General features: G+C 39.9%; 1 protein-coding gene across 5 annotated transcripts in view; it reads right to left on the reverse strand.

Moving 5' to 3' along the window:
• Positions 1-27,227, reverse strand: part of Rapgef4 (Rap guanine nucleotide exchange factor 4) — a 214,962-nt gene that overhangs the window by 51,559 nt on the left and 136,176 nt on the right. For all 5 annotated transcript variants that reach the window (XM_076866656.2, XM_076866655.2, XM_076866657.2 and 2 more), the window contains 6 exons: positions 12,876-12,960; positions 12,013-12,073; positions 10,029-10,105; positions 9,334-9,480; positions 7,264-7,379; positions 1,417-1,505 (listed from right to left, as the gene is read on the reverse strand). In XM_076866656.2, the coding sequence (XP_076722771.1) occupies positions 1,417-1,505; positions 7,264-7,379; positions 9,334-9,480; positions 10,029-10,105; positions 12,013-12,073; positions 12,876-12,960 (575 nt within the window). The remainder of the gene's footprint in view (positions 1-1,416; positions 1,506-7,263; positions 7,380-9,333; positions 9,481-10,028; positions 10,106-12,012; positions 12,074-12,875; positions 12,961-27,227) is intronic.

A 27,227-nucleotide genomic window follows, 5' to 3' on the forward strand; every position in this document is an offset into this window, starting at 1 on the left:
GTACAAAAAAACTCTCAGATAATCAATTTACAAAATGAGAAACTGGAAAGAGGAGATGAAATAAGAAGTCACTGGCAAAATGCTTTTAGGATTGTTGTGAAGATAAATTATAGAAATGGTGTTTGAACTAAGTTTTTTAGATAAATCCTTGAACTTCTTTTAGAGAGAAATATTCTTCTATGGAACTTAGTGTGCTTAAAATAACCCATGGTATTATTCTGAGAGAGAGGCCAGTAGCCAGGAATTTTTTTTATTTTTTTTTTTAAGTTGAATGTTAGGGCTAGAAGTGCAACTCAGTGGTAAGGCTCTTGCATGGACAAGGCCCTGGATTCAATGCTCAGTGCAAAAAAAAAAAAAAAAAAAAAAAGAATGTTATCTGTTCCAAAGTCATTTGCAAGATAGAAATCAAATTAGAAATAATGTAACTCTGAACACTTAGTTCACTTGTGAGATTGTACCAGTCTTTTTTACCCTCAATTCTGTGTTGTAGGTAAGACTGGTTTACTGTAAGGAGATGCTATCTATTTAATTTTAGTCTCCCCCAAAGATATATTGCAGTACTAAGCCTCAATATCTCAGAATGTGACCTTATTTGGAAATAGCATCTTTGCAGATATGGTCAAGTCAATGTGAGGTCATTAGTATGGGTCTTAAAGTGAATATGAATGGTGTCCTTATGAAAAGGGGACAGGATATTAGGGCACAAACACAAACATGCACAGAGGGTATGCTATATAAAAAGTCATGAGGAGAATGCCATATCAACATGAAGGCAGAGATCAGGGTAATGATTCTCAAACCAGGGAGTGCCAATGATTGCCAGAGAGGCCCCAGAAACTAGGAGATAAGTGTGGGGCAGATTCTCCAACATGGCCCCAGAAAGAAATCAATCCTATCACCTTCATCTTGGACATTTAGCCTACAAAACTGCAAGACAATCAAATGATAGCTTTTGAGTTCCCTGGTTTGTGGTACTTTGTTATGGGAACCCCAATAAATCAGTATAAGAACACTGTTAAACTCTGGAGCAAGAATCCACAACCAGAGAGAACTGTTTGACCCTCAATTAGAGCAAGGATGTCCTTTATACAGGCAGCTCCAGGTGCTTTATAGAAATAGGGAAGTTTTACATGATAACATAATGGGTATAGTTGGTAGGAGGGATTGGATGATAACATAAGAGACTTGCCCTGTGGAAAGCTACTCCTAATGTGTATGAATGAAGCTGAGTCATCTGCGAGGATAGCCAGGCACTCTGTCTGTGTCCCATAGGAATGCACTCCAAATATTAATACACGTAACCCCTTCCTAAAACTGCCTTGGCAATGCATACTGAGAATGAGAATGAATTCAGGATTTTTTAAAAACAATGCTTAGCATGGATTTAATGGACACACAAAACTGTTCTGTGCATACCTGTTGCTTCATTTAAAGCTGGCTCAAGGCGTATTGTTTCTAGAAAATGCTCTAAAATTTTTTCAGGTGTCCCTGACATCACAGTATACCTAGATAAGAAATACAAATATCATTAGTTTTTCAAAAACAGGCAATCAATAATAAAAAAATTTTGCTTACGTTTTTTTTTTTTTTAATTTGAGATCCCAGAGAACCATATGAACTTTACTTTTGACCAATAAAATAAGAAAGACCATGTACCATGCTCAAGTCACATCAAAAGATAATAAAAAAAAAAAACCACCAATTGAAGGTTACTAGAAACATATTTCCTTTGTGCCTACATGCAACTAAGGTAAACTTCTTGGAGAGCAGCTCTAGCAGGGTGGAAACTTCTAGGAGGTTAGAAACAGAGAAACTTCAGCCTTGTTCCAAAGGAAACGAAAAGGAACAAGTAAATCCCAGGACAGCTCAGGTTGGGCAAGGGGAGGTGGCAAGGGGAAAAGACAGTAAAAGAGGTTACCCATATATGGGTGATTCTTAGCAAAATTTCAGTCCCACACTGGATTCCCCTGCCTATTTCTGGAATTCTCTGCCTTTCTTAACTGTACACTGGTATGTGCTTTGGAAATGCAGCTAATAATAAAATAAGAGGAAAGAAAAAAGTCCCCAAATGCCCGTGAGCAAACAAACAAGGAAGCATCATGATAAGGGAAAAAAAAAATCAACAATAAAAATCTATATAATTTATTTCAATGTCATATATAAATTATTTTTTTTGAAGGGGTAGTTTAGCCTTTATTTTAGGAGATCCATCCAGGGTACTCTCCAACAAACATGAGAGGATTTATTTTTTAAAATTAATGTGGGATGTTTCAAGTCAAAGTCCAGATGGTGACAAGCAGCGAATGAAAACTGTAGGCAAAGTAACTTTAAGGTGACATAGAAGTTCCTTTTGCAAAAATCAGACTTTGTTTTCCTACTTGGCACTTCACTTAAGGACAAACAATGGGAAAGAAAAGCAACAATGAAAAATCCCTTGTGCTGGGAAAGAAGAACTCCAGTAATGGGAAGGCCCTGCTTCCTTTGCCTCCTCACCAACACCTTTTCTTTGCCTGTTTGAGATCTTCATGGACCTGGGTTGAGATTCTAAGAATCTCTCCAATGTATGAAGTCTCAGGGCCTCACCCTCCTGCCTCAGGATTTTAGAAGAGGCGTGTTAACATACAACTTTGTGCAAGTGAAAAAAGCAATCCTGCAGAGAGTAAGAGTTCCATCTTTAAGAAATCTAGCTTTAAAACCTAGAGGAAGGTTGGGGGAACTTGAAGAAAGGGGAGGGCCTATCTATAAATGCCTCCCTTCACGTCAGTTGGAGAACATTGCTCAACTCAGTCATTCGTGGAATATGTGATTTCTGATAGTGCTCACCAGATGAGCCACAAGAGAAGTAGCATCTGGCCCCATTAATTAGGAAACTGGGTTGGAAAGAGCATTCCACATCTGCCTACCGTTTACTGTGCCCCAGACAACTAGGTGGGCCCTGAATAAGGCTGTCATGTTTACTCCTGCTAGTTAAATATTATCTCTGTTCTGAAGGTGAAGAAACTGCTGGGGTGGGGGTGAAGCATCCAACCTGAGGTCGCAGAGCTGGTGAATGGGACATCCCTGATGTAAGCCTCGTCTGCCTGGCTTCTTGCTCTGCATGGAGACCACCTCTAGCTGCCTGGAGCTCATTCTGAACAGGAAATTCTCCACGTAAAAACTTTCCCCTAAAGAGCGTTTTTGTTTGTTTTCTGTTTGTTTGGTTTTGAAAACAATTCTTATTTTAAAAAGAGTATAAATACATGACATAACATGAAAACTGAATGCAGAAAGCAATCTGCTACTTCACATGCCATTGAGTCGCTGCTGCTATAAATTTGTAAGCGCTCAGTTTGAAATATGTTTCCTTGTCCAAAGTTTAATTCTGATAGCAGGTTGGGTTCACAGTCTAGTAGTCTCCATTTAAAAATCTCCTGGCAAGAGTATAAATGCCTGAGTGTCAAGCCAGATGTCCTCTTACCTCACTAGAGAGAAAGGAGCCTAGCATTGCCCACCTGGCCAACTAGAGATCCCATAGCATCTTTCATTGGCTGCCAAAGACTCCCCCTCTGTGGTTTAGCTGCCTTGCCTGCCTCAGCCCAGCCTTTCTTCTAGGCTCCTCTGAAGGCTGGTAGGTGCTGACATTTCCTTAGTGCAGGGAGTTCTGAAGGGTGAGGCCTGGAAGCTTTTGGCCAGATACAGCTGTCTGTGACTTGCAGCTCTGGTTTGACTAAAACCTCATTTTATGGCTTGATTTCATGCGGGACACTGCCAGGCGCCTACTGCTTGACCTCTGTTTAAGTGAGGTCAAGACCACTTGAGACCAGACAGTATGACTCTTGTCCGTTTACTGCATGAAGGAGTTACTCTAGTTAAAGGGCTCACCCCAGTTGGTTTCATTCCACAAGCTGTGAGGCTTTAAATGTATGATAGTAAAAGCTTTTTCCAACACCAACTCTGCATGTGAAGATACTTCTACCTGCAACTAGGGTAGGGGGGGGAAAGGCCAGGGGAGAGGAGTACTGGAAAGAGACTCTTTCCACCCCACAATCAAGATGGAGGTGAGCAATGAGAAAATCATCTAAAGAGAAAGGAACTTAATAACTTAAATATGAACAGTCATTTCAAATTCTTTCTTTCTCATTAAACCCGCAAACCTCAGAGTAGGAGGACATCCAAAATGGCAAATGTTTGAGGGCTTCATGTAATGTGTCCATCATGAAAACACTGTCTTATTGACGTTTTAATTCACACTCAAAGTTGAGTAAGGTGGTTTTGAAATTTTAAATGTGTACATAAACTATGGTGGGTTTCCCAGAGGAAAGACAAATCAGGAAAATAACATTGTCAAAGCCAAACTGGTGATTCTCTTCAAATTGAAAAAAAAAAAAAAATTGCTGAGGAAATAGGGACCCTAAAGCTTCCTAAATTTTGGTTTCATTCATAGACATGGTTACTGTCATGTTATTAAATTGTGGAATATCAACTCAAAATTCACTTACATGGACCTTCCTTTCAGCTCTGGTCTATTTAGGAAAACTCAACATAAAAAATAACCCCTTAAGAGAAAATGGATTCTCATTCTTCAGGGCACAGTATTTATTAAGTGGTTTACTGTGAACATGCATAAGTCTTTCAATTATATAAGAAATTTGAATTGGATGACAGTACACAAATAAGTAGAGATAATGGAAAATCAGATATAGCTCTAAAATAAATTTAAAGCACATGGTATCTCCTTTTCCCATCCCTCTAGTTTAATTCCTTTAAAAAAAGAAACAACAACCCTTTGTTTGGAGAACACCCTGAATTTTGATACAGTAACAAGCAAATACTCTTAATTCTTCCCTATGACATGAAGAGGTGAAGGAAGGGAGGGGGTTTCTTGATCAAATGTTTCAAAATTAAGGCGAATTCTCAGGGGTTACTTTTTCAGGTGGCATGATTCCCTTAGACATCATTAAAGAATTAAGATAAACCACTACAAAATCGTCTATTTATATGTAATGGTACTAAACCATTGGGAGAAGCCCCAATCTTCACATTAAAAAAATTTTTTTTCATTCTCATCCTCCTCTGGGCTGGAAAGACAACTTAAAAACATTTGGGCACATTTTCAAGAATGGAAAATAGTAAAAAACAAATAAAAAGAAATTTGGATGGTAATTTTATAGTTCTGAAGTGAAAGGAAGGTTTTTAAAAATGTAGTCAGCCCTTTTTAAATAAAAAGCTTGCAACATTTATTAAATAGTGTTGAAGATATAATATTTATATATAGTTGTCCCTCAGTGTCTGTGGGGAATTGGTTCTAGAATCCTCCATGGATGCTAAAACCCACAAATGCTCAAATCCCCAATGTAAAATTTCATAGCATTTGCATATAACCTATGCACATTCTATAGTATACTTAAAATCATCTCTAGATTACTTATAATATCTAATAGGTCATCAATATTATGTAAATAGTTGCTATACTGTATTATTTAGCGAATTATGACAAGGAAAAAGAAGTTGGTACATGTTTGGTACAATAAATTCTTTTTCCTGAATATTTCTGATTCTGGGTTGGTTGAATCCACCAATGTGGAACTTGTGGATGCAGAAGGTTAATGGTACTATTTTGCTTTTGTAAGCTGGGAGGCAGAAGGAGCAGAGGAGTGAAAATTGGTCAAACTGAACTTAAATTCAAGCTATCCCACTGCAAGCTCTGAGATCTTGGACAAGCCACTTGCTTCTCTGAAATTAAATTTTTCCATCTTTTAAAAGGGGTTATGTAAGAGTTAGGTGAAATCTGAAAAATATGCTCTAGCCATTTAATAATGTTTCTTCCTGTCTCCTTTGCAAATCTATTGATTCATCTAGATGAAAATATCTGAGTCTCAGGCTTCTACTCTAAATAATAAAAATTCATCAGGTACAGTGAAGGTTCTGATGAAGGGATCCCTACTTATTTGACAACAAAGGAAAATCCCTTGGGATGTTGTTATGGTTTGAATGCGAGGTGTCCACAAAAATGCATGCATGAGACAACGCAAGAAGATTCAGAGGAGAAATCATTGGGTTTAAGAGTATTGGAGGGCTGGGGATGTGGCGTCATGCGTGCGGCCCGGGTTCGATCCTTAGCACCACATACAAACAAAGATGTTGTGTCTGCCAAAAACCGGAAAATAGATATTAAAATTCTTTCTCTTCTCTCTCTCTCTCTCTCTCTTTAAAAAAAAAAAAAAGAGTACTGCAAGTGTGAATTGGGGCGTGGCTTTGGCATGTATATTTGCATCTGGCAAATGGAGACCTCTCTCTGCTTTCTGATCATCATGTGAGCTGCTTCCATCTGCCACACTCTTCCGCTATGACGTTCAGCCTCACCTCGAGCGAGCCCTAAGGAATGGAGCCAGCCTTCTATGGACTAAGACCTCTGAAACTGTGAGCCCTCAAATAAACTTTTCCTCCTTTAAAATTGTTTTAATTGGGTCCGTTAGTCATAGCAGCAAAAAAAAGCTGACTAAAACAGATTATTTGGCAACATTTCTTTAGCTACAGAATTGGTGTTTTTTTTACACTCAGATTTAAGATTAATCTCCATCTTAAAAAACCTGATTCTGTAATTTGTTGTAATTCCTGAGAGCCACAGTTCTCACTCTCCTGTGTTACCACTCAAACATTGGTGATGAAAAAGTTTTATGTAGCAAGTAAAAACTGAAACAAACCAGATATACTAAAAAAGACTCAAGTTAAACAGGAGACCTGAGAAATAAGGAGCAAATTCCCTTTGGACATCAGCAGGAATAAGTATGAATGAGGCCAAATGGATGTTTCTGTGCTACAATCAACAGAATATTTTGTATTTGAAACCCGGGTTTCCATTAAACGTTCATTCTGGTAATAAGATGAAAACACTTCCTGAGAAATCCTACATATGACATTCAAATACCGGAGATTCTCATCACCTCTGCCACATCCTTGAAGCTGCCTGGCATTCCTGTTCCCATTGTTCTCTCCCTGCCTTCTGTTCCAAAGCTATTAAGTTGAATAGTGTGTACAGAGAGGTTTTTAGAGTAGGAGAATATTCTTTCCAGCATGACTCTAGGCAGCACCAAGCTCAATGCAGTGCCAGAAATGGATACATTATACTCCACAAGATGTGTGATTAGTCAATAGAGAGAAAAAAAGTCACACATACACTGCCATCTTCCACAAAAAAAGGAGAACATGCTATTGTAGAAATGATGATACCATGTGAAAAGGTTAATCATAGTCTGGCAATTACAGTGTTGGATGCAAACATACTTTTGCTGAGGCTGTGAGTTTCCTTGATTAGAAGCTCTGCTCCCTGCTGGGACCTTCTCCAGCACCAAGACATCTTGGTCATGTTCTTTAAGTCTGACTGTGTTCGCCTCAACGTCCTGCAAATACAAATTACACCACATACAGATGCCGCCGTTTACTCAGACAATGAAAAAAATTTCAAATGCTTCAGAAACTCATTTGGTGCTTGTGATGCTAATTGTTGCGTCTACAAATTAAGTCATTTTCAAAGTCAAGGGCTGGAACGGTCAGAGAGAGGACCAGATGAGGTTTGAGGCATGTGTTTTGGTTTTTTTTAAAACTCTGCTTTTACACCAGATTCAGAGAAACAGCAAAGTCCAGAGTGATTTGGCTGTGCTCTGAGAAGCCTTTGAGAGACAGCAGTATAGCAGGGAGACAGGGGAGAAAGGTATTTATTCTTCATAAAAATATGTGGCAAACAGCATTTAGCTTCGGCAAAATTCTCTTTCCTTCTGAGTGCATTTAGTTTCCGTAGGAGTGGCACCACTGTCTCTAATCAAAAGACACTTAGAAAAATCAATGTGAAATGTGTTAAAATCTTTTTTCAGTTATTTTAAATGACATTATAAATTATATCAGTGAGATATGGTCTGAAGCTGATTTTTTCAAAGAAATTTTGGCTGAGCATAAAATTCCAAGAGTTAGTATAGCTGAACTGTAAACTTCCATATCCTTTTAAATAATTGATTTTAATTTTTAAATGTGCTTTTCCTCAACATTTGGGCCCCATCTTAAAAGAAATCAGATAATAACCAAATCAGATTCCTTGGGGTATTTTTCCCTGTGTTGTTCAATGGTATAAATGAATCTAACTTTCTTTGCATTCAGATAAATGTTTGCTTTTTTTTTTTTCTTCTTTATGGTACCAGGGATTGAACCCAGGGGCACTCAACCATTGAGCCACATCGCCAGCCCTTTTTATTTGAGACAGAGTCTTGCTAAGTTGCTCAGCGCCTCACTAAATTGCTGAGCCTGACCCTGAACTTGTGATCCTCCTGCCTCAGCCTCTGAGTCTCTGGGATGAGAGGTGCGCACCACTACACCCAACAAGACAATGCTTTCTTAAAACAAACTTTGTGGTCATAAATGTTGCCGGCAGAGGCAAATGCTTCTGGCAGTGTAGGGATAGCTATCTCAAGGAGAGGGAGAGAAGGGAAGAGAGCAGAGCCATCTCAGAGAGAATAGCCTCCCAGGTGAACTCAAGCTAGGATGGAAGGATCAAGGCCACAGAAGCCAGGGAGGATGGGACACTGTCATCATCCATAATCAGGTCTCTACCAGCCAAACCTGGGTTACCCCTCCCAAGGAACCAAGGACTACATGGTAGGAAAAGATCAGGGACCATTTCTTCTAAACATCCTCTATTCTCACAAACAACTTAACAAGCTTAAAATGGGCTCATTTTCAGGGCCAACACTAAGAATAATTCCCCAGCTTCCTCTACCACCCCAATTCTTTTCCTACTGACCAATGTCTGAATCTCCTTTAGTTTATGACAATTTGAGATAAAGCACTTAAAATGAAAATGCTTGGTTAGAGTAATCACGACTGATCTTCATTTGCACTAATGCGCAATCACTCAACAAGTCAAGAAATTGTGGGACGATATGAGAGAGGCTTAGATTTGGGAGACCTGGGAGGTGGACATTTGAAAGGTCTAGGATACAGAAAAATGTGGAGCAGAAAGACTGCCACTGCTCTGGAGAATGGGATGGGGAAGGACACAAAAAGGGACACCTAAGATGCCAGAGAGAAACTGCTTAGACTGTGACATTTTGCCAAGGCAAATGGTATCTATCATCAATTCTCATGGCCAGTATAGGCATGTGCAGAGGAATCTGGTCCAGCATAACATCCTGTGTTTACACCTTTCTGGAGTATCACCCCTGGACCCCAGAATGCACACCCATTTCATAACAAAGTCCTTTGTTCCTAGAGCACCCATTCATCATAGTACTTCACTGAGATCTCGGCTCATCTGGGAAAGGGAAAAATGGGACAGCCTTCAGGTACACCTAGCTTTGGACTCACCCTCAGAATCCGGTTGAAATCCTCCTTGTCGACTCTTAGGAAATGACAATTATCCTCTCGCAAGACGATTGAGGCAGCTCGCGGAGCATCGTTCACTAGTGCTAACTTGCCAAAGTCATCTCCCTCATGCAGGGTGCAGACCACACCCTGGAGAGAGCAGGACATTCAGGTGAAATGGAGTAAATACTCACCCACCCCACCACCCTGCCTCCCCTGAAACACTGTCTATATAAATGGGCTGTCCCTCACTATGCCAAAGTGGGATTATATAATTAAATTATAATGTTTAATTTTTCTTTCATTGATTGAGATGGTCTAGGGCTTAACTCAAATAAAGAGATGAGCCCCCAAAAGTATGACTGAATATAATAACTGAGAAATGTTTTGATTAAAGATGCAATATTTTGGGGCTGGGGCTGTAGCTCAGTGGCAGAACGCTTGCTTAGCATGTGTGAGGCATTGGGTTCAATCCTCAGCACCACATAAAAACAAACAAATAAAATAAAGGCATTCTGTCCATCTACAACTATAAAAAATAATTTTAAAAAAAGATGCGATATTTTTTCTCCCTGGAATAGATGTATAAGATGTAATGTTGTTGCAAGTTTAATTGTAGCACTATGTTGTTACTACTTAGGGCCACACTAGCAAATGGAACATAATAAAGTTTTAAAAAGAAAAAAAGAGATATATACCTTGCCATAAATGACTACATTCACTGATCCTTTTAGAATAATGTACCAGGAGGTACCTTCTTCCCCCTGGTTAAACACTAGACACAAAAAGATGACAAGAATAGAAGCACATCAATACAAATTACAGCTTATCAAATCATCATTTTTAAGTCCCCAGAATTACGCATACATAAAATAAAAAAATCACTGGCAAATGCTAACTTATTCAGGTGGAATATTATTTTTCTTTCTCTAGAACATGAAAGGAAGAGAAATCCTGCACTACTTTCTGTGTCCTGAAAGACAGGTTTTCACCAGATACTAATTTGCCAGCAGTCTATTTCTTAAAGGAATGCACATTCTCCTAATTCATCAAAACATTATGCCATAGAAAATAGTTTTTAAAAGTAATCTGACCAGTAATGTGAAGTTTGAAAACATGAAAATCAGCACTACATCTTGTTTATAGATATATATCTACATATATTTTTTTTAACAAATGGGTTGGAATGATAACCACTACTGTCAAGGTAGAAATTACCCTCAAGAGGGAAAGAACAGGATACAGGAGGGAACCAGAGGCCTTCAACTGGAATTGAATTCTTTTAGAAAATAGGAAATTTTTCATTTTTTAAGAAAATATGAAAAAATATGGCATAATGGGAGTGTTTGCTAAAGATTTAAATAGTATTTGTAATATGTTCTTTCTTGTTTGAAACATTTAAAGATTTCATGATCAAAACAATTAGTAAGCTGGAATGAAAGAGCCATTGTAAGTTATCAGTGACCGTAAAAATAAAACATATTAAAGTGAACCATAACCTGTAAAGAAATAACATTCTTACTAAGATAGATACAGTGTCAGAAAGATAGACAATATTATCAGATAGATATTAGTTCAGTCATGCTTTGGATGATGACTGAAAGTGAATCCTTTTTCTTTGTAATGCAGGGTACTGAACCCAGAGCCTCACACCTACTAAGCATAAGATCTACCACTGAGCTACACCCAGTCCTGAAACATTTTGAGATATAATTTTTAAAACCTTTTACGTTTCCAGCTTATTTGACTCTCAGAATACAGCATGAAAAAAGAGCAAGGTTGTCTCTCAGAAATTTAATTGTTATCCCTTAAAAAATGCTCAGTGTTCCACTAGGTTTAGGAAGTGTCAGTTTAAAGATAGTGATCATTTTGTGGCTCAGTGGTTGAGAGCCTGAGTTCAATCCCTGGTCCCCGCCCCCAAACAAAAAAGGATAGTGATCATTTTTCTTTATTGCAGAACCTCTGAGAAGCTACAGTATGCTGATGTGCCTTATGATTCTGCAAGAGAAATTAGAGAAGATGAAGATGGCATTTCCTGGTCACTAGATTATTAACCCCTATTTTGTAAGAAAAATTCTGTAGGACTATTGGGAAATGCCAATGTTATAATTACGTTCGGATCTCTTTAATATCAAATTTCGATTTCTTGCTTCCAAATATGATCACAGAACTAAAATACCACTTGAATTCTGGAGAGATGCTATATATTAACACTGCATCTGTGTTTGGGGCAAAGAAATTCTCTCAGGCTTGGAGCCTTCAGTGGAAGGGAGAGAAGAAACAAAACATAATAGCTTAAATATGATTGTAACTAGCAATTTTGAGAGACAGATTAGTTCTTCTGAAGCCATAAAGTGAGGTCACTGTGAGTGGGAGCACCAGGGCCCTGCATGAAGAACAGTGACCTTACCCTGCCCCCTTTAAACACCATCTTGAGCCAGTAGGGCAGGGAGTGAGAAGGGCTCAGGTTGGCCACCACTTCTCAGGTGGGTACAGAGAATGACCATACTTCAGATTAACTGACAGGTGCTGGAATAACCACAGGTCAAAAAAACCTAAGTGCCACAAGACATCCTGCCAAGTCAAACTGGGGGCTGGGGGTGTGTGGTCTGCATCAGGCTTCCATGACAAGTGCTGGAGAGGATGAGCCAGGCTCAGTGTTCTATCACAGCTGTCACTTACGGACGGTCCCTCCTTTGGCATGAGACTCAAAAATGAGAACACCTGCTAACTCCCGTTTCACCTAGAAGAAAAAGAAAGAACATGGAAAGGCCAGGTTTGCGGGTTTTTGGGGAGAAGGACTTGTGCCCTTTGTGGGCACAATGTTGATGGACTCCTTATTTCTTTCCTGGCTGTATGTTACCTTGCCTGTTGCTAATCTCAAAACTACTTTCACTAGATTTGCGGCTAGGTTCTCAGAAACTGTGCAAGAAATATTTACAGCTAGTTCATATGGGACAAGCTCTTTAGAAACTTCTTAAAACATCCCATATGCACAAACCTATCTTTTGCTTTGGGCGAAAAGGTGAGACATCTACAGCATCCTATGCTTCTCTTGCTGTTGGTGGCTCTTTTCTGTATCACACAATAAGACATCACAGCAAACATGCTGGAAAAAAGAGTCAGTCTTAAAGTTGAACCATTAAGCAAGCAGATTTATATTCCAAGACAGTAAAAATTCTAGGTTACTCCTAGCCAGCGAAAATTCCAATCTTTAAAAAAATTCCAAATTATGATTTCAATGATAGGTCTAGCTTCCTAAGAACCAGGTGACCTGTGATTTTTTTCAAAGTGCCCAGGCACCTAGTGTTTGAGGAAACAGACCACCCACAATTTCTCAATTACACCAAAACTGGAGAAGTCAGAACAGGGGCATGCTGGGTATCTGAAGTACAGGAAGGGAGAAGAGGTCTTCCCTTAATGAGGCTTATGGAACCTCTGTTGCCCGTCTCTACATATCCACAGGCTACCCAGGTGAGGCTCCAGTTCTAGCAATGCATCTAACTTAAAGTCCCTCTGACCAGCTTGACTAAAACACAACTTACTGTGGTAGAAAGATGAGATAAGGCTTTAATATGAAGGAGCTCTTCGTAGATAATCTCCAGGTCATCCATAGTCCTTTGGCCAGGTCTACAAAAAGAAAAACATTATCATTCAGACTTCAGCATGGAAATGATACTGCGGTCAGCAACATACTCAGGGATGTCTCGACATAAGAAGATATTGGCAGAGGGGAGAGGTCATGCCGTTATAATTCCCAAAGGGATTTTGAAATGAACATGTCCTTTGAAAGAGAATCTGGGAGCAATCTGATGTGCACAGACCCCCTTCTCTTCTAAATGCAGAAAGAAGAGTCCCTTGGCTCACATTGTAGTTGGCTAACTTGTCCTTGACTTTGCAGATGGTTGATCTGAAGAACTACTTTTCATTATCACATCAATCAATAGTGACAAACCTTGCCTCTAAACACTTGAAGCAATTGGTTCAATCAACTTGACAGTAGATCCAAATTCCTTGGGATCCTGTGTGATATTTTAGCTTAACTAAATAGTAATGCTAAAATAGTTTTGGGTTAGGTAGTATGCTTCTTCCAGAGGACCGAAATAGAGGATGCATATAGACTCATCACTTTTTTAACCAGCCCTAAGGAGGTAAGGGCATGAGATGAGAATGAGGTAAATATCAGTGTCTGGGATTAGCAAGACAGGAAAAAGCAAAGTATGTCTCAATATTTCTCAAACTCTATTCCATGGATTACCTCTGTCCATAAGAGGTTAACTGACTTTTGTAAAGTTTTTTTTTTTTAATTCTAAAATTTATTATAAAACTAGTATCCAATAATATACCTTTAAGAAATAGGGTTTGGGGGTTTTACAGACCTTTTTGTCATGGGAAGACTGAGTGAATTCCTAATCACCTTTTGGGTCTATAATTATTTTTGAATCACTAATAGTGTTTAATTATAAAAATGATAAAAGATATACGATTAGTTAGTAATTTGGATTTTTTTTTTGTTCTCTGCAATATAAAGAATCCTGACTAAAATGTTTTTGAAACTTAAAAACAAATGTGTAATTTATTTGGGAGTGCTAGGAAGTCAACTGAGAGACAATTTATACATTGATGGGTAGGCAGCATTTATTCTCAGCAAGTTGCTGTAGTCATGAGCATTACTTATTACATAGTCATCACCCTATTTTTTTGCATTTGTCCTAAAATTACAGCAACTTATGGTATTTTTGCTTGTTTGTTTTTCTTTTTCTTTCTTTCATTTTTTGTCCCAGGGATTGAACCCAGGGGCATTAACCACTGAGCCATATCTTCAGCCCTTTTTTGTATTTTATTTACAGACAGAGTCTTGCTACATTGATTAGGGCCTCACTAAATTGCTGAGGCTGGCTTTGAACTCACGATTCTCTTGCCTCAGCCTCCTGGGCTGCTGGGATTACAGGCATGTGCCACCATGCCCGAATAGTCAACGTTATTTTACACTAAACATTTTATTGTGATTGAGCTTCGGATGGCATTCCATCAGGATTACACTGTAACTAAAAAAAAAATGTTTTGAATCAAACAAACTCAGGGAAGGGTGGTATACTGAGCACAACACTGAATTTAGAATCTGAAGATCAAGTTCTAATCTCAGTGCCATCACTCACCAGCCACATGAGGTGAGAGCCTTAGTCCCATCTGAAAACTGGGGACAATTCCTTTCTGAGGGAGATGTAAGAGCTAAAGGAAGCATTGAGAGTGAAGGCACCTATATGTTATTTGTGTAAGTGAAAAAAAAGTCCATCAAAATTATATTAAAAACTCAAACACTTGCATAGGAAGTTACACAAACTTATAAATAAAATATGACATTTGGTACAGCAAATTATATCTGGAACTTAGTCAATTATTAGATCAGTACTCTGAGTGATCAGAACTGAGTTGTCAGTATTCTAAAACAGTTAACTGGATTAAACAATTTTGCAACCATATTATCACAAGGAAGACCAACAGATCTGGTGGGGACTAAGGAGAGGATGAAAATTACGTAATTTGTACGTTGACTCCACAAGGACAGCTTTGACATGAATAAAGGAATATGATACCCTTCTCATAGAAGCAATGGAGGATCTATTTCTTAATCCTGGCTGCACAAAGACAGACATTAAATCCATGACCCAGGAGATACCGGCAAGGGTCACCTCCTGCTAAGGATCACCAAGGAAGGACACAACTGCATACCAATCTAGTGCTTAGTGGTAGAACCCAGGAAGTATGGAACCAGAAAAGTATGGGACAGAAAAGCTGTGGCCACAGGGGCTCCAAAGGATCCAGGCCTTCTTGGCAAGAGGCCTAATCTACACTACTTGACTTAGACATGGGGATTTCAAAACTAGGACCCTTGGGGATTTAAAAGTCAATGGAGTCACCTCTGTCCATCTACTACCGTAGAGGTAGCTAACATGACAGACTCAAGGTAGGCGTAAGAGGATTATGGCTCTTCAGCACAAGGAGCAACCCTGCTGTTCTTGCTACTTGACATCAGCTGCAAATAGCATGGAACTCTCCTAAACGCTTGGCTAAAAGAGAAAACAGTCTCCAAGTCCCCCTTCTCACCTCCATAGGGTGGGCTGTGATGGAAGGAGGAGAAAAAACCCAGCCAGGAAAAGAAAGGTTTGGAATTCAGCTTTAAAATCTTGATTGACTCAATGATGGAAGTTTGGAAGCAGATCTATGTGTTTGGAAGGAATGTTTATATAACATCGATATGAAATCCATATTCTCACTTAATGATTCTTTTTAAAAGAGTAGTGTGTTTAGAATCTACGATTTATATTTATACTTCATCTAAGATTTAAAACATGATGAGGAACTGTCAGATTCTCAATGCAATATACTAAAAGTTTCAGTGGTTCAAGGCTGACTTTGAGCTGTTCCAGTTAGTCTTAGGACCAAAGTGTTATGGAAGAGAGGTAACAATGGCAATATTTAAGGCATTTTTAAAACATATTCAGTTTGCCTGCTGCCCTGCGTTCCCTGCTCTCTCCCTGCTTTCCTGAACATTCATCCACCTCTCATACTGTGTTCTTTCCCCAAGGCTCTCTTCTACCTTCTCTCCCTGGGAAAAACTCCCAAGGCCAATCCACCAATAAAGACACTGATATCTTTATCTCCAAATAGCGCTTCTTCCTGAGTGCCAGTGGCTCCCTGTCCATGTCTTTCCAGATAACCCACAATATTTCCAAGCGCAATCTATCCAGAAGAGTTCCTTCACCATTATGCCAGACTCTTTAAAGCCAGATCTTGATTTACTTTTTCAAACTTAGTTATCTCCCCTGACTTCCTACTATCTCTGGTAGCCATGGTCTCTGCTCCAGACATTTGGGGCACCTTTCCATTCCTCAAAAACACTCTGCCTTCTCACGTCCAAGACTTTGTGCTCCTCTCAAGCTAGGATATTTTTTTCTGCATCCAGTCCAGCCCAGATGTCACTGCTCGTAGGTAATACCGACTTGCTGATCTCTGTTCTTCCATGGCACATAGCCCTACTACTACAGTAATTTGCAACATACCCTGATGAATTTTACTTGCTTAAATATTCCTAACTCTAGACTGTTCTTGTGAATAGAAGCAGTATCAAAGGGCAAAGGGCAATGCATTAGAAGCAGAACTAGATTTGAGATCTAAATCATGAAACATCTAGGTGCTCAATTGGTTGAATGCTTTTTTTCTGCATCTGTAAAATGGGAATACAAAACAGAATTGTTGTGAAGGCCAAATCAGTTAATGTACTTGAAGCATTGTACGCACGGGAAATAACAGCACACAGGTGGGACAGCATTATTATCAGGGTAGGTAATCAGCATGGCTTATCAACTGAGTGGGCACTGGAGTTCTCACAATTCATGCTGAATTCAGGGGAGATGACAGCAATACCATGGACCAGTTCTTGTTTTGTGATCTGAGGGAAATGGGTGCTCATGCTTTGTTATCCTTCCCACTGAGGATTATGGCAGACCAGGTATCCATGGCACAACTCACTTTGAATAATGTCAGGCAAAAACTTTGAGTATCCTCTCTTATCTGTGGTTTTGCTTTCCATGGTTTCAGTTAACCTTCAATCAATGGAGGTCCAAAAATACTAAATAGAAAGTTCCAGAAATAAACTATTTATTAGTTTTAAATAACTTTTACTATAGTAAAGTTATTATAATTGTTCTATTATTAGTTGCTGTTAATCTCTTACTATGCTTAATTTATAAACTAAACTTTATCACAGATATGTATGTATAAGAAAAAGGGGTCTATAGGGTCAGGTACTATCCACAGCATCAGGCATCCATGGAGTGTTCCTGTGGATAATCAAGATAACCTTGATGACTAACAGAGGGAGGAGATAGATTAAAAAAAAAGATGAATTTCACCTCTTACTCTAAATCCCAGGAAATGATAGAAAAGGTATATTTTCCTTAGGAGTATAGATTATTTTCATCTAATTGTTACCATCTTAGACCAGCTGAAGTTATTCAGTCTAAGTCAAGGTCATTGGGGAACTGGACAGAGCTGACCACCCAAGACCAACCAGCAGCATGTGTTGGGCAGGGTCCTTTACTGGTCAGAGTTTTAGCTGGCATGAGAAAGGTCTAATATAGAAAACAGGCAAGTACCACCAGCACCACACACCACAAGTGAGGATTAGGCAGACCGGAAAGCTTTAGGAATTCTTGGCTAATAGAAAGCAGATAGGAGTAGAAGTCTGGGAAATGAGACCATAAGCATTGCAGCTCAGCACTTCCAGGAGGACCAGGGCAGGAATTAAACTGTGGCGCTGAGAAGACAAGGTCTGCAGCAACAAGCATGGGGGGCAGGAGCAGGGGTGTTGCCAAAAGCTCCTCACCAGGTTGGCTGGGCATTGGTCCCTTGGGGCAGTGGACAGTGGCAGAGTTTACTGCTGGGAGAAAAACTGAGCCCTGTGCTCCTAGATGATGCCCAGGGAGGACTCTCAAGGGAGCCCTGGAGCCTGAGAGGCACAGAGCAAAGAACAGAGCAGATAAAACCCCAGGGCCCTTTGGGAGACATCAGGGAAGGAAGGGGACAGCAGCTCTCCCAGGAAGAAAGGGTGTGGAATGGTTCCATTCCTGGGAAATCCTCTTTATTTTGGCAACTAGTGGGAAGAATGGAGGGTGGTTTCAACCTGCCTGCACTCCAGAGACCTCTCAGAAAGCAAAGAGTTTTGGGAAACATCCTCACTCTAGGGTCTACTGCCTTCAGGGGAGGCTCTCTAGGGGGAGCAACAGACACACCTGCATAGACACCTAGGGCTGGGGGCTGTTCCACTCCTGTTCATCCACTTGTCAGTAACCAACCTGGACACACAACGACTTCTGCACCGACCACTGCAGCCCTTTGAAATAGAATGGAGTGACATCTAAACACAGGTCAGTCTCCGAGTATTAAACAACATTCAAAATGAAAGAGAAAAAAGAAAAACACAAGGACAATACAAAACCAGCCCTGTGGTCTGAAGTGACCAGTGGAACTACAGGGTGGGTCACTGCCATCTGGCAATCCACCCAGGTAGCAAAGAATTTTCTAATCCTATCTACAGCAAATGTTTTACTGAGGTGAGAGAAGTCAGGGCTGCTAGGTGCAAAGAGGTATCCTTTAAAAATGAGTCTATTCATAATTCACAAAGCAGCAAAAGCATTCACGAGAAGTGTGCCGACAGCCAGGACTCTGTCCCTCAGGGGCCTCTATGTGCCATTAGGATTGACAATTGAGGTAAATCGCAGGGAAGAGGCCAGATGGTGTGAAAGTCAGACTTGCCAACCTGTGGCCAATAAAGTGAGTCCCTCACCCTGCCCAGGTGCATCTCAGGGTTTGCAGCAGCACTAACAGCAACCAGCCCCACCTTTGCCAAGGCTGCCAGCTCAGGGCTGCTGTGCCATCTAGTGTCCCAGAGAAGACTTGCCTCTCAACTCTTGCTCTGGACAGAGGTTCTTCCCTCGATTCACCCACACCCCTCAAAGAGCCCCTAAAGCATCTACACCTGAGCATTCCCTACCACAATCACTGAACAAAGCCGCATTGAAAAAGGGAGTTCCAATGGGAAATGGTAGCATTAAGCACCTTTCATGCTTTGGTCTTTTCGGGGGTGACAGGGAAAGAATGGAGAAGAGATTCTACAAATCAGCCCCCAGCCTGTTCAAACAGTAATGAAAGGGTCCCAAGGACTGAAGGCAATTTGGCTTTCAAGAGGAAAGGGAGTAGGGGCTGGAGCAGGAGGAGATCACTCCCATGTACCTTCACAAGAGTAACCTACAAGGCTGGGGAAGTGAATTGACTGGCTGCTCTGAGTGGCAGCTGTTGAATGTACCTGGTCTTTACTTGTCCTTCTCCAGATGTCACAGGGAGAGATATTAGGCATCCCTGCTTCTTTACAAATCTGCGTGGTGCCACATTGATGTGGATTTGTAGGATCCTGCTGTGGAAAGGCCTAGTTTCTGCAGGGGATGCATTCTGTCAGCAATGTCTAGTTACAGACAAGATAATAAATGGGGCTGGATGGGGAAGCACTTTATACATTAAAGGATGGGAGGGCTCAGGTGATATTGGAAGCTGCTGGTAAATACCGTTTCATCAAGGAATTTATCAAGGTCAGAGACGGAGCTCCTCAGTTATTGGAATGTGGTTAAAATGAGGGATTCATCCAGCCACCAAGCAGCACATTGACATGGTCAGGGGTTAAATATGCAGGTGAGAAAGTAAATAACCCAATTCATGTAGATCTGTGACCTAGCAGGATCTAGTATATAGGGGAAATTCCCAGAGAAGTTAAGGTAATAAATGTCTACATAAGTCACAGTCATGTCAAAATAAAGAAAGAATACTTTATTTACCTTTTGTGGGGGGAGGTTTTATTTTTGATGACAGGCTTTAACTCATCCCACCTGATTCTCCTACTTATAAGTCATTTTTTAAGTTTGGATAATTTTCTAAGACTTTTGAGACTTCGTAAGGATATCACCCTCTTCCACTTCCCTTAAAGGAAAGTTTGGTGTGTAGCAAGGCATTTCCTCTCACTTTTCTTTACCTCCCAGGACCCTGCTTCTTAAGTGTCAGGGACATTCCAGGAACCTGGTGACTGAATACTGAAGTGGCCTGCCCAGTTGGAGCTGCTCAGCTCCCTGCCATATTGCCACCCCTCACCTTATCTTTAACTCAGAAAAGGACCCTGTAAATTTACTAGATGAAATTAGGTATTTTCTAGTTCTGATAGCAAAGCTTGTGTACATAGAGATTCTTTGTGAAAATAGAAGTTAACATAGTCTACAACTGTAGTCAAAGGCAAAAGCCTACAGATATTTATGAGAAAAGAAGCCATCCGCATAGGACATGCATAGGGTTCTGTCCTTCAGGGACTCTGAGCCTTGAGTATATTTTAGGATAATGGGATTTGATCATGTTTAGGAATTAAATATACCTAACATTCTTCTGTCAAAGTGTTTTATAAGGACACTCTAGAAATGTCATATGAAACTTTTTGAAAGATATAACTACAATTATTTTCCTTTCAAAAACCTAAGCAATAAGTGGAGAAGAGAAAACAAATTTGGATGGTGTCATAGTACAGTTCACACCCTCCCTTTGGATGAGACACATGTGAAATACACTTGGAAACATTTTGAGGAGGTGGTATATGGATGCATTATTACATTTTCTTTGCAGCCAATTCTTAGGAACAGATGGATTATCCATTTCTTTCTTTTTTTTTTTTTTTCATTTCACTGCTTATTCAGTAAATCTACTATAAAGGGCAAAGCTGAAGCAAACTTGCAGAGAAGAAAGAATATTTTCAGTAAAATAAAAATAGAAGAAAAGAGGAACTTAGTATCTACTAAGCTTAATCTACTTTTCTGTACTCAGGGGTTGTAATTAGCCCTACCTAGTTCATAGAGTTATTTAGCGGTTCAAAAAGGTAATGGGTATGAGATCACTATATAAACTGTATAGTGCTAGTCAAATATTAATTACGAAGTTTTGTTTGTGGTTCTGGCTAAAGGGTTGGTGTGAAGTAAACTGACTCTTCCTGGGGCTGTGGGTTGTCAAAGGTTTCTATGTTACCTTTAAATTGTTTTCTGGCAACTTCTCAAGAGGACTGTGAAGAGAAGCCAATAAATTATTCTAAGATGGGGGTGCCAGATTTAGCAAATAAAAACATTGCATGAAATATATACGTAAAATTATTCATTGTTCACCTGAAACTCCAATTTAACTGGTGACATGAATCAAAAAGCACTTCATTTCTACAGAAACAATTTTGATGGTGGATTTTAAAACTTCAGACCCACATTTCTTTTGGACTGTACATAGTGAGCTCAGGGAACAAGAAAACAATAAATGAATTATAGGCTCCAGAAGTATACAACTTCCCGAGGATAGGATAATCCTCATTATTATCATAACCCATTATTTATTAGTGGAACATCTGGGTCTTTCTCAAACTAAAAGACTTCTTTTTCTACAATAGATTGTATATAGCCCATTCCATATGGTAATAACTGAATGAGTAGATGGTTTACTTATATTCCAGATCTGTGCAGTATTAATTTAATGAGATGAAGTTAGTCTGTAATAATTACTTTAAACTCAGATTAAATTCTTTTTCTTTCTTTCTTTTTTCTTTTCTTTTTTTTTTTTTTTTTTGGTACTAGGGATTGAACCACTAAGCCACATCCTCAGCTCTTTTTAAAAAAAATATATTTATTTTTTTTAGGTATAGATGGACACAACACGATGCTTTATTTTTATGTGGTACTGAGGATCGAACCCAGGTCCTGCCAGTGCCAGGCGAGCACTCTACTGCTGTGCCACAATCCCAGCCCTCCTCAGCCCTTTTTTATATTTTATTTAGAGAATGGGTCTTGCTGAGTTTCTCAGGGCTTTGTTAAGCTGCTGAGGCTGGCTTTAAACTCGTAATTGATCCTCCTGCCTCAGCCTCCCAAGCTACTGGGATCACAGGCATACACCACTGCACCCAACTAAGGTCAGATTTCTGTAATGTCTTTCTTCATCAGTGTTTGGAGCACAAACCCATGAGGTCATCCTGAATCCCTTTAGGACCATGGTAGGTGGCAATGCACAGGATCTGGAGTCAGATAGACTTGAGTCAAATCCTGAGTCCACCACTTTCTGCAAAACCACCAGGCAACTGACCTAACCTAAATCTCAGTTTCCTAATCTATAAAATGGGGGTTATATTAATTAACTACCTCATAGTTTTGTTATGAGAATTGAAGTAAATAACTGTTTAGCCCAGTGCTTAGCACTTGTGTGCTTAATAAATGTGGCCATGATTAAATACAGCTGTATTTGTGTTTCCACTTACAATTCCCTTGGAAAGTAAGGAGAGAGTAAGCAAGTTTTATTAAATTCATTTTATAACTTAAGAGATTTGTAACCTGGAGATGTTGGATGAATTAATGGTAAATTGTTAAGAATAGAATTCTGGGCTCTTGTACTCAGTATTACTTTCAATTTATTTAGCAAGCTCTTGGATCAAAGGCATGCATCTCAAATACTGTCATTAAATTCTCAAAATATAATTAATTTTAATCTCATAAAAAGATCTGTCTTTCTTTGGTCTTGGCCCCTCTAGTCCATTCTTCACAAGTAGCAGAGAAAGTGACCTATAGCAAATATGACCATGCCACACCTACCTTTAAAAACTCTCCAGTGATACCCTAATGGCTATTAAATAACAGCACAGAGGACACGGCAGATCCCTCTTAATCTTGCCTTGGCCTAACTGTACAGGTGTGCCTGGCCTGAACACTCCCTCAGTGGGAATCAGTTTCTTGTTCCCTGGAGGGACTTTCTCAGCTTTTTCTGTTCCTACCCACACCCCTATGTTCCTGCCAGGCTAAAAGCGCTTTCTTCTGGAAGGAAGAACTCCAAAATAATATTATTCACTCTTTTGAAGAAGAAACAGCTTGAGCATCAACCCAAACACCCAACCATCATAAAATGAATGCAATAAGGCACATTCAGAGGATTATTCTGCACCTACTTAAAACTCCCAGCCTTTAAACATATATACATTTAAGAAAGAGAGGCATCTCTAAGTGCAAAAAGTTAGGAACCAAAAAATCACCAGAGGGACAGGCACCACAATGCTAATGAGAGTTCTCTCTGAGACATATGATTGCAAGTGTTATTTATTCTTCTTTTACTCTTCTCAATAGTTTCTAAATTTTCTGCAATGAACAGATTGACTTTAACAATAAGAAGTCTTGAAAAACTCGAGGTAATCTTAAAATAAACCCTAAGCTGAATGGGGAGTTGCTTCCATCCTCCCTTCTCTTGGGAGTCTGAACCATAATGGCAGCAATCCAATGGCTGCTTTCCTGGGCACTGCAGACGTAAAGGGAGAGTGGAAAACTGCTTCTATAGGGGAGATGCAAATTCAGACCCAAGAAATGACCCACTTAATGGAATCACTGATTCAGGTAAATTCCACGAGCTCATTTCAGGCACAGCTATGGTTGCAGTAAAAACAAAGACCACACTTGCCACATAGTGAAGGGAAGGATTCATAGTGCGTTTCCTAAGATTAGGTTCTTCCACTCATACTTTGCTTTATTTTTTTTGGTGGTGCGGGGGATCGCCAACTAAGCTATATCCCCAGCCCTCAAGCTTTACTTCTCATCTGACTAGCACTTGAGGATGGATTCTGTGGCTATGAGCATTCTCTGGGTATATCCCAACAGAAATCAAAACCCTCGGCACCACTGATTTTAGGCGTGCTAATCTGAGATCCCCTGAGGAAATAAATCCCCCTATAATTACCAGGATTTCAAACTTCACACCTCCAAAAACAGTTTGGACAAATAAAAATCCTATTAAAACAAGTTTTGCTAATTAAGAGAAAATATGTAGCCCCTCAAGTGCCCCCTAAAGGTGTGTGGAACGGTGGCAATGAATGGATGTAAACAAATGGATCAGCAACTTTTCCAGCTCCCCACGGTATTTTCTTAGGTCACTTGAGGCCATCTTAAATTGTTTCCTTTAAGCCTCATGCCCCATAGCGTATGTTAGAAAAACATTAATTTATTACATGAAACAAATGAACTAGAATTTCTGAGTTTGGTGCCCATTGGGAAGATTCAGAACCTGCAACAATTCTTTCATGTTACAACAACCTAAATTTCTTGTGTTATTTGTTCCTCTGCTCAGGTTCAACTACTTAAACTTCTAGGCTTCTAGGGAATTTCAGAATTGCAGAACTGAAATTAGATTGGGGAAATACTATCTGTTTTATTCCCCCCAACTCCCGCCCCCAAGTGAGTCTTAGACCATTCTAAACAGTGGAACATTATGTCTCACTTTACTTGGAGGAAGGAACTGGAAAACTTGCATGGAAAGAGCATTCTGTAGTCCTGAAGCCTCTTTGTATGCACCTGGCCTCAAGTTTATAACGTTTTGTGGACCTGGTCACTCCACTCTTTTTACCCATGGCTTCCTCTCTAAAACACCTGCTCCAATGTAGCCCAAATGCACATTTCTGCTGCTAAGGGTCTCTATTGTATCTATTTGCTGTAGGGTAACCTCTTGTTTTTAGACTTACAAACAAAGCAAAATCAAAACAATAAGCTCCAAGGGCTCATTCAGTGCTTGATGGCCCTGTCTCAGAGCTGCAGCAACAGCACCGTCAAACTGTCACCGTTCAGTAGCACTTGCCCCCAGACGCCATCCAGGTCTGCACCTGCGCAACCAGGATGGCATTGTGAGTCACTCTGTCTGCCACCACATAAAAAGCTAATTTCACATTCAGAATGTATGTTTTTCTTTCAATACCAATAGCAACAAGAGTGTGCCAAAAAATTCCCCCTGAAGCTCTATTCTGTTTTTTAAACTACAGAACATTCTTTCATAGTTTGACAGTTAAAATGCTGCAGTTAATGTAATAAACAGAGAATTTTTCTAAGTAGCCTGTCAAAACAAGTGACACTTTTTTTTTTTTTTTTTTTGGCTAGCGAGTCTCAGATTCAGAACAATAGGAAGTACCTTTCAAAGCAACATCTTCATTATACAATCAAATTCTCAAAGTAATCTTCTCATCAAAGAATATTGTGTTATTTCTTTCCTAGTAATTATCAGAGTTCTGCAACCTCTCTGGCAGTGGTGACTATTATAAGATGCAGCTGTGCTGAGTTAAAGAATTGGGGGTCTTGCCCCCGTCGACATGGAGCCAATGCATCTTCTGCCTCTCAATGACTTGGCAGTTTGGGCACTAAGGACTCAACATTTCCAGGGCCTTTGAACATGCCCTGTTTCCAGAAGCAAACTTCTCAGCTGTCTCTTCAAGGACAGCAATTTTACTGGCAAGGCTTGATCACCTAAGCTTATTTTCTTTCTACATTAAAAAAAAAAAAAAAAAAAAAGTAGGGGGCTGGGGTTGTGGCTTTGCGGTAGAGCACTCACCTAATGTGTGAGGCCCTGGGTTTGATCCTCAGCACCACATATAAGTAAATAAAATAAAGGTATTGTGTCCACCTACCACTAAAAAAAATTTAAAAAAAAGTTGTAGCTCCTAAGATTACTAAAAAATAGAGTGTGTGCATATGCGTTTGCAGAGTTTGAATGTCAGTCTCACAAAATTAGATTTCTTATTTTTCACTTTACCATCTCTTGGGAGCTGTATTCCAGTAGAAAGAATATTTAAGAGTCAAAAGAAGAACGGCCAGCCTAATCCCAATGACTGCAAAATTAAAACAAAGCAAAGCAAAACTGTGAAGACAAGAAAAATCCCAAGTCTCCCCAAAATGAATCTGCCTCTTGGAATATGGCGAAGCTGCAGTTTAACAGCCCATGCTATAGTGGGAGAGCTAAGCTTTGGAATGTAATTTTCTTTGAAGAATCTTTGTGCTGATGGGATTCATGCAATTGGATGCTGTCTGGAAAAGCAAGAAAGTTCACATCGTAGAGTCAGCCCTCAGTTAAGTGTTTGCTCCATCTGATTCTAATTTGGGAATGCCTCTCCCACTGGATTACAAACTCCCCAAAGTCAGGGACCATTGTATAATAATTATTATTTTTGCTTGTAATCTATTTGGTAGACACTCAAAGAATTGAATGGCATTTCTGCCTCCCTTGAAGCAAACAGGACTGAGGGAACATTAGCCAGGGCTGAGTATTCATTCATTCACTCACTCACTGTGCAAAGGTTTGTCAATGGCTTACTTGGTGTAAGCCCAGAGTTGGGGATGTGACGGTCTTACTATTCCATACCAGGTTAAAACCCCCATCTGCAGTGTGTTGTATTAACACACACTACATTTTCCTTTGTAGGACATAAGGCGGCTGTAATTAAATGATGGCTTCAGGTCTTAAAATCTGTTTCCTGTACTGCACAGAGCTCAGGGAAGGAGAAGCAACCTTCTTGTTTTCTGGTTACCTTAATTAGCTTTAGCAACCTAGCGTAGTGTCTGGAACAAAGTAGGTATTCAATAAACACTGGTGGAAAACTAACTAAATCAAGTAAAATGAGATTTGTCTTTGCCTTTAAGAAACTCCGTTTATTGCAATGTTTCTCAACAGGACATTATTTTCAGGGTAGATCTTCTCTTTATTTGGGGCATCATCCTGTGTTTGGCACCTTTTGGTCCCAGCCTTTGCCCAATGAATGTCAGCACTGTGCCCACTCATGTACTTTGACAACCAAAACATCTTCACACATTCCCAAGTGCTGGGGAATGTCCTATCCCTGAATCAGGACCACTGCATGATGGTGACTTGAAAAAAGGTAACAAAAAAGGCAGAAAAGGGATGGATCCAGGAAATGATGAGGAAGGACAAGTGACAGACAATGGCATCAGAGAGAGGAAAAGCAGTCTGCCAGGAGAGGAGGCAAGCTTTAGAACGGCATCCAAGCTCCCCAAGCCCTAGGGCATTCTCTTGTGTGTCCTCAGCCACCTGCCCTGCAATCCTTCAGGGTAGAAACAGCATAAATTGGCTGGGCAGGATTCTTGGACTCTACTCCTGTTAGGTCAGCAAAGCTCTGGCTTTTCTGTTTGATACTTTGGATTTTCCTGTTAAATTTTTGTTTGAAGAAAGGGTTTTGAGGCTAAAAGAACTAAAAACCATGGTTCTAGAGTTAAGGATGCTGGTACCAACTGGGAGGAGGGAAGGCCTTTGAAACACACAGTGTGGGAGATTAAGACCCAAGAGAAAGTTTTGACAAAAGGGACATGGTGTGACAAAAATGAAATGTGTTAAAAAGCCTCTGCAGCACTGAGGATGGGCAAGTGAAAGGGAAGGAATCCTGGGGACAGGAAACAAAGCTGCACTCGGAGAGGCGACTGTGAGTTGGTCTGAGGGGTAGGCATGGGGGAAGTTGGTCCGAG

This window comes from Callospermophilus lateralis, chromosome 9 (assembly GCF_048772815.1).
Source record: "Callospermophilus lateralis isolate mCalLat2 chromosome 9, mCalLat2.hap1, whole genome shotgun sequence".
In the NCBI taxonomy this organism is placed as follows: domain Eukaryota; kingdom Metazoa; phylum Chordata; class Mammalia; order Rodentia; family Sciuridae; genus Callospermophilus; species Callospermophilus lateralis.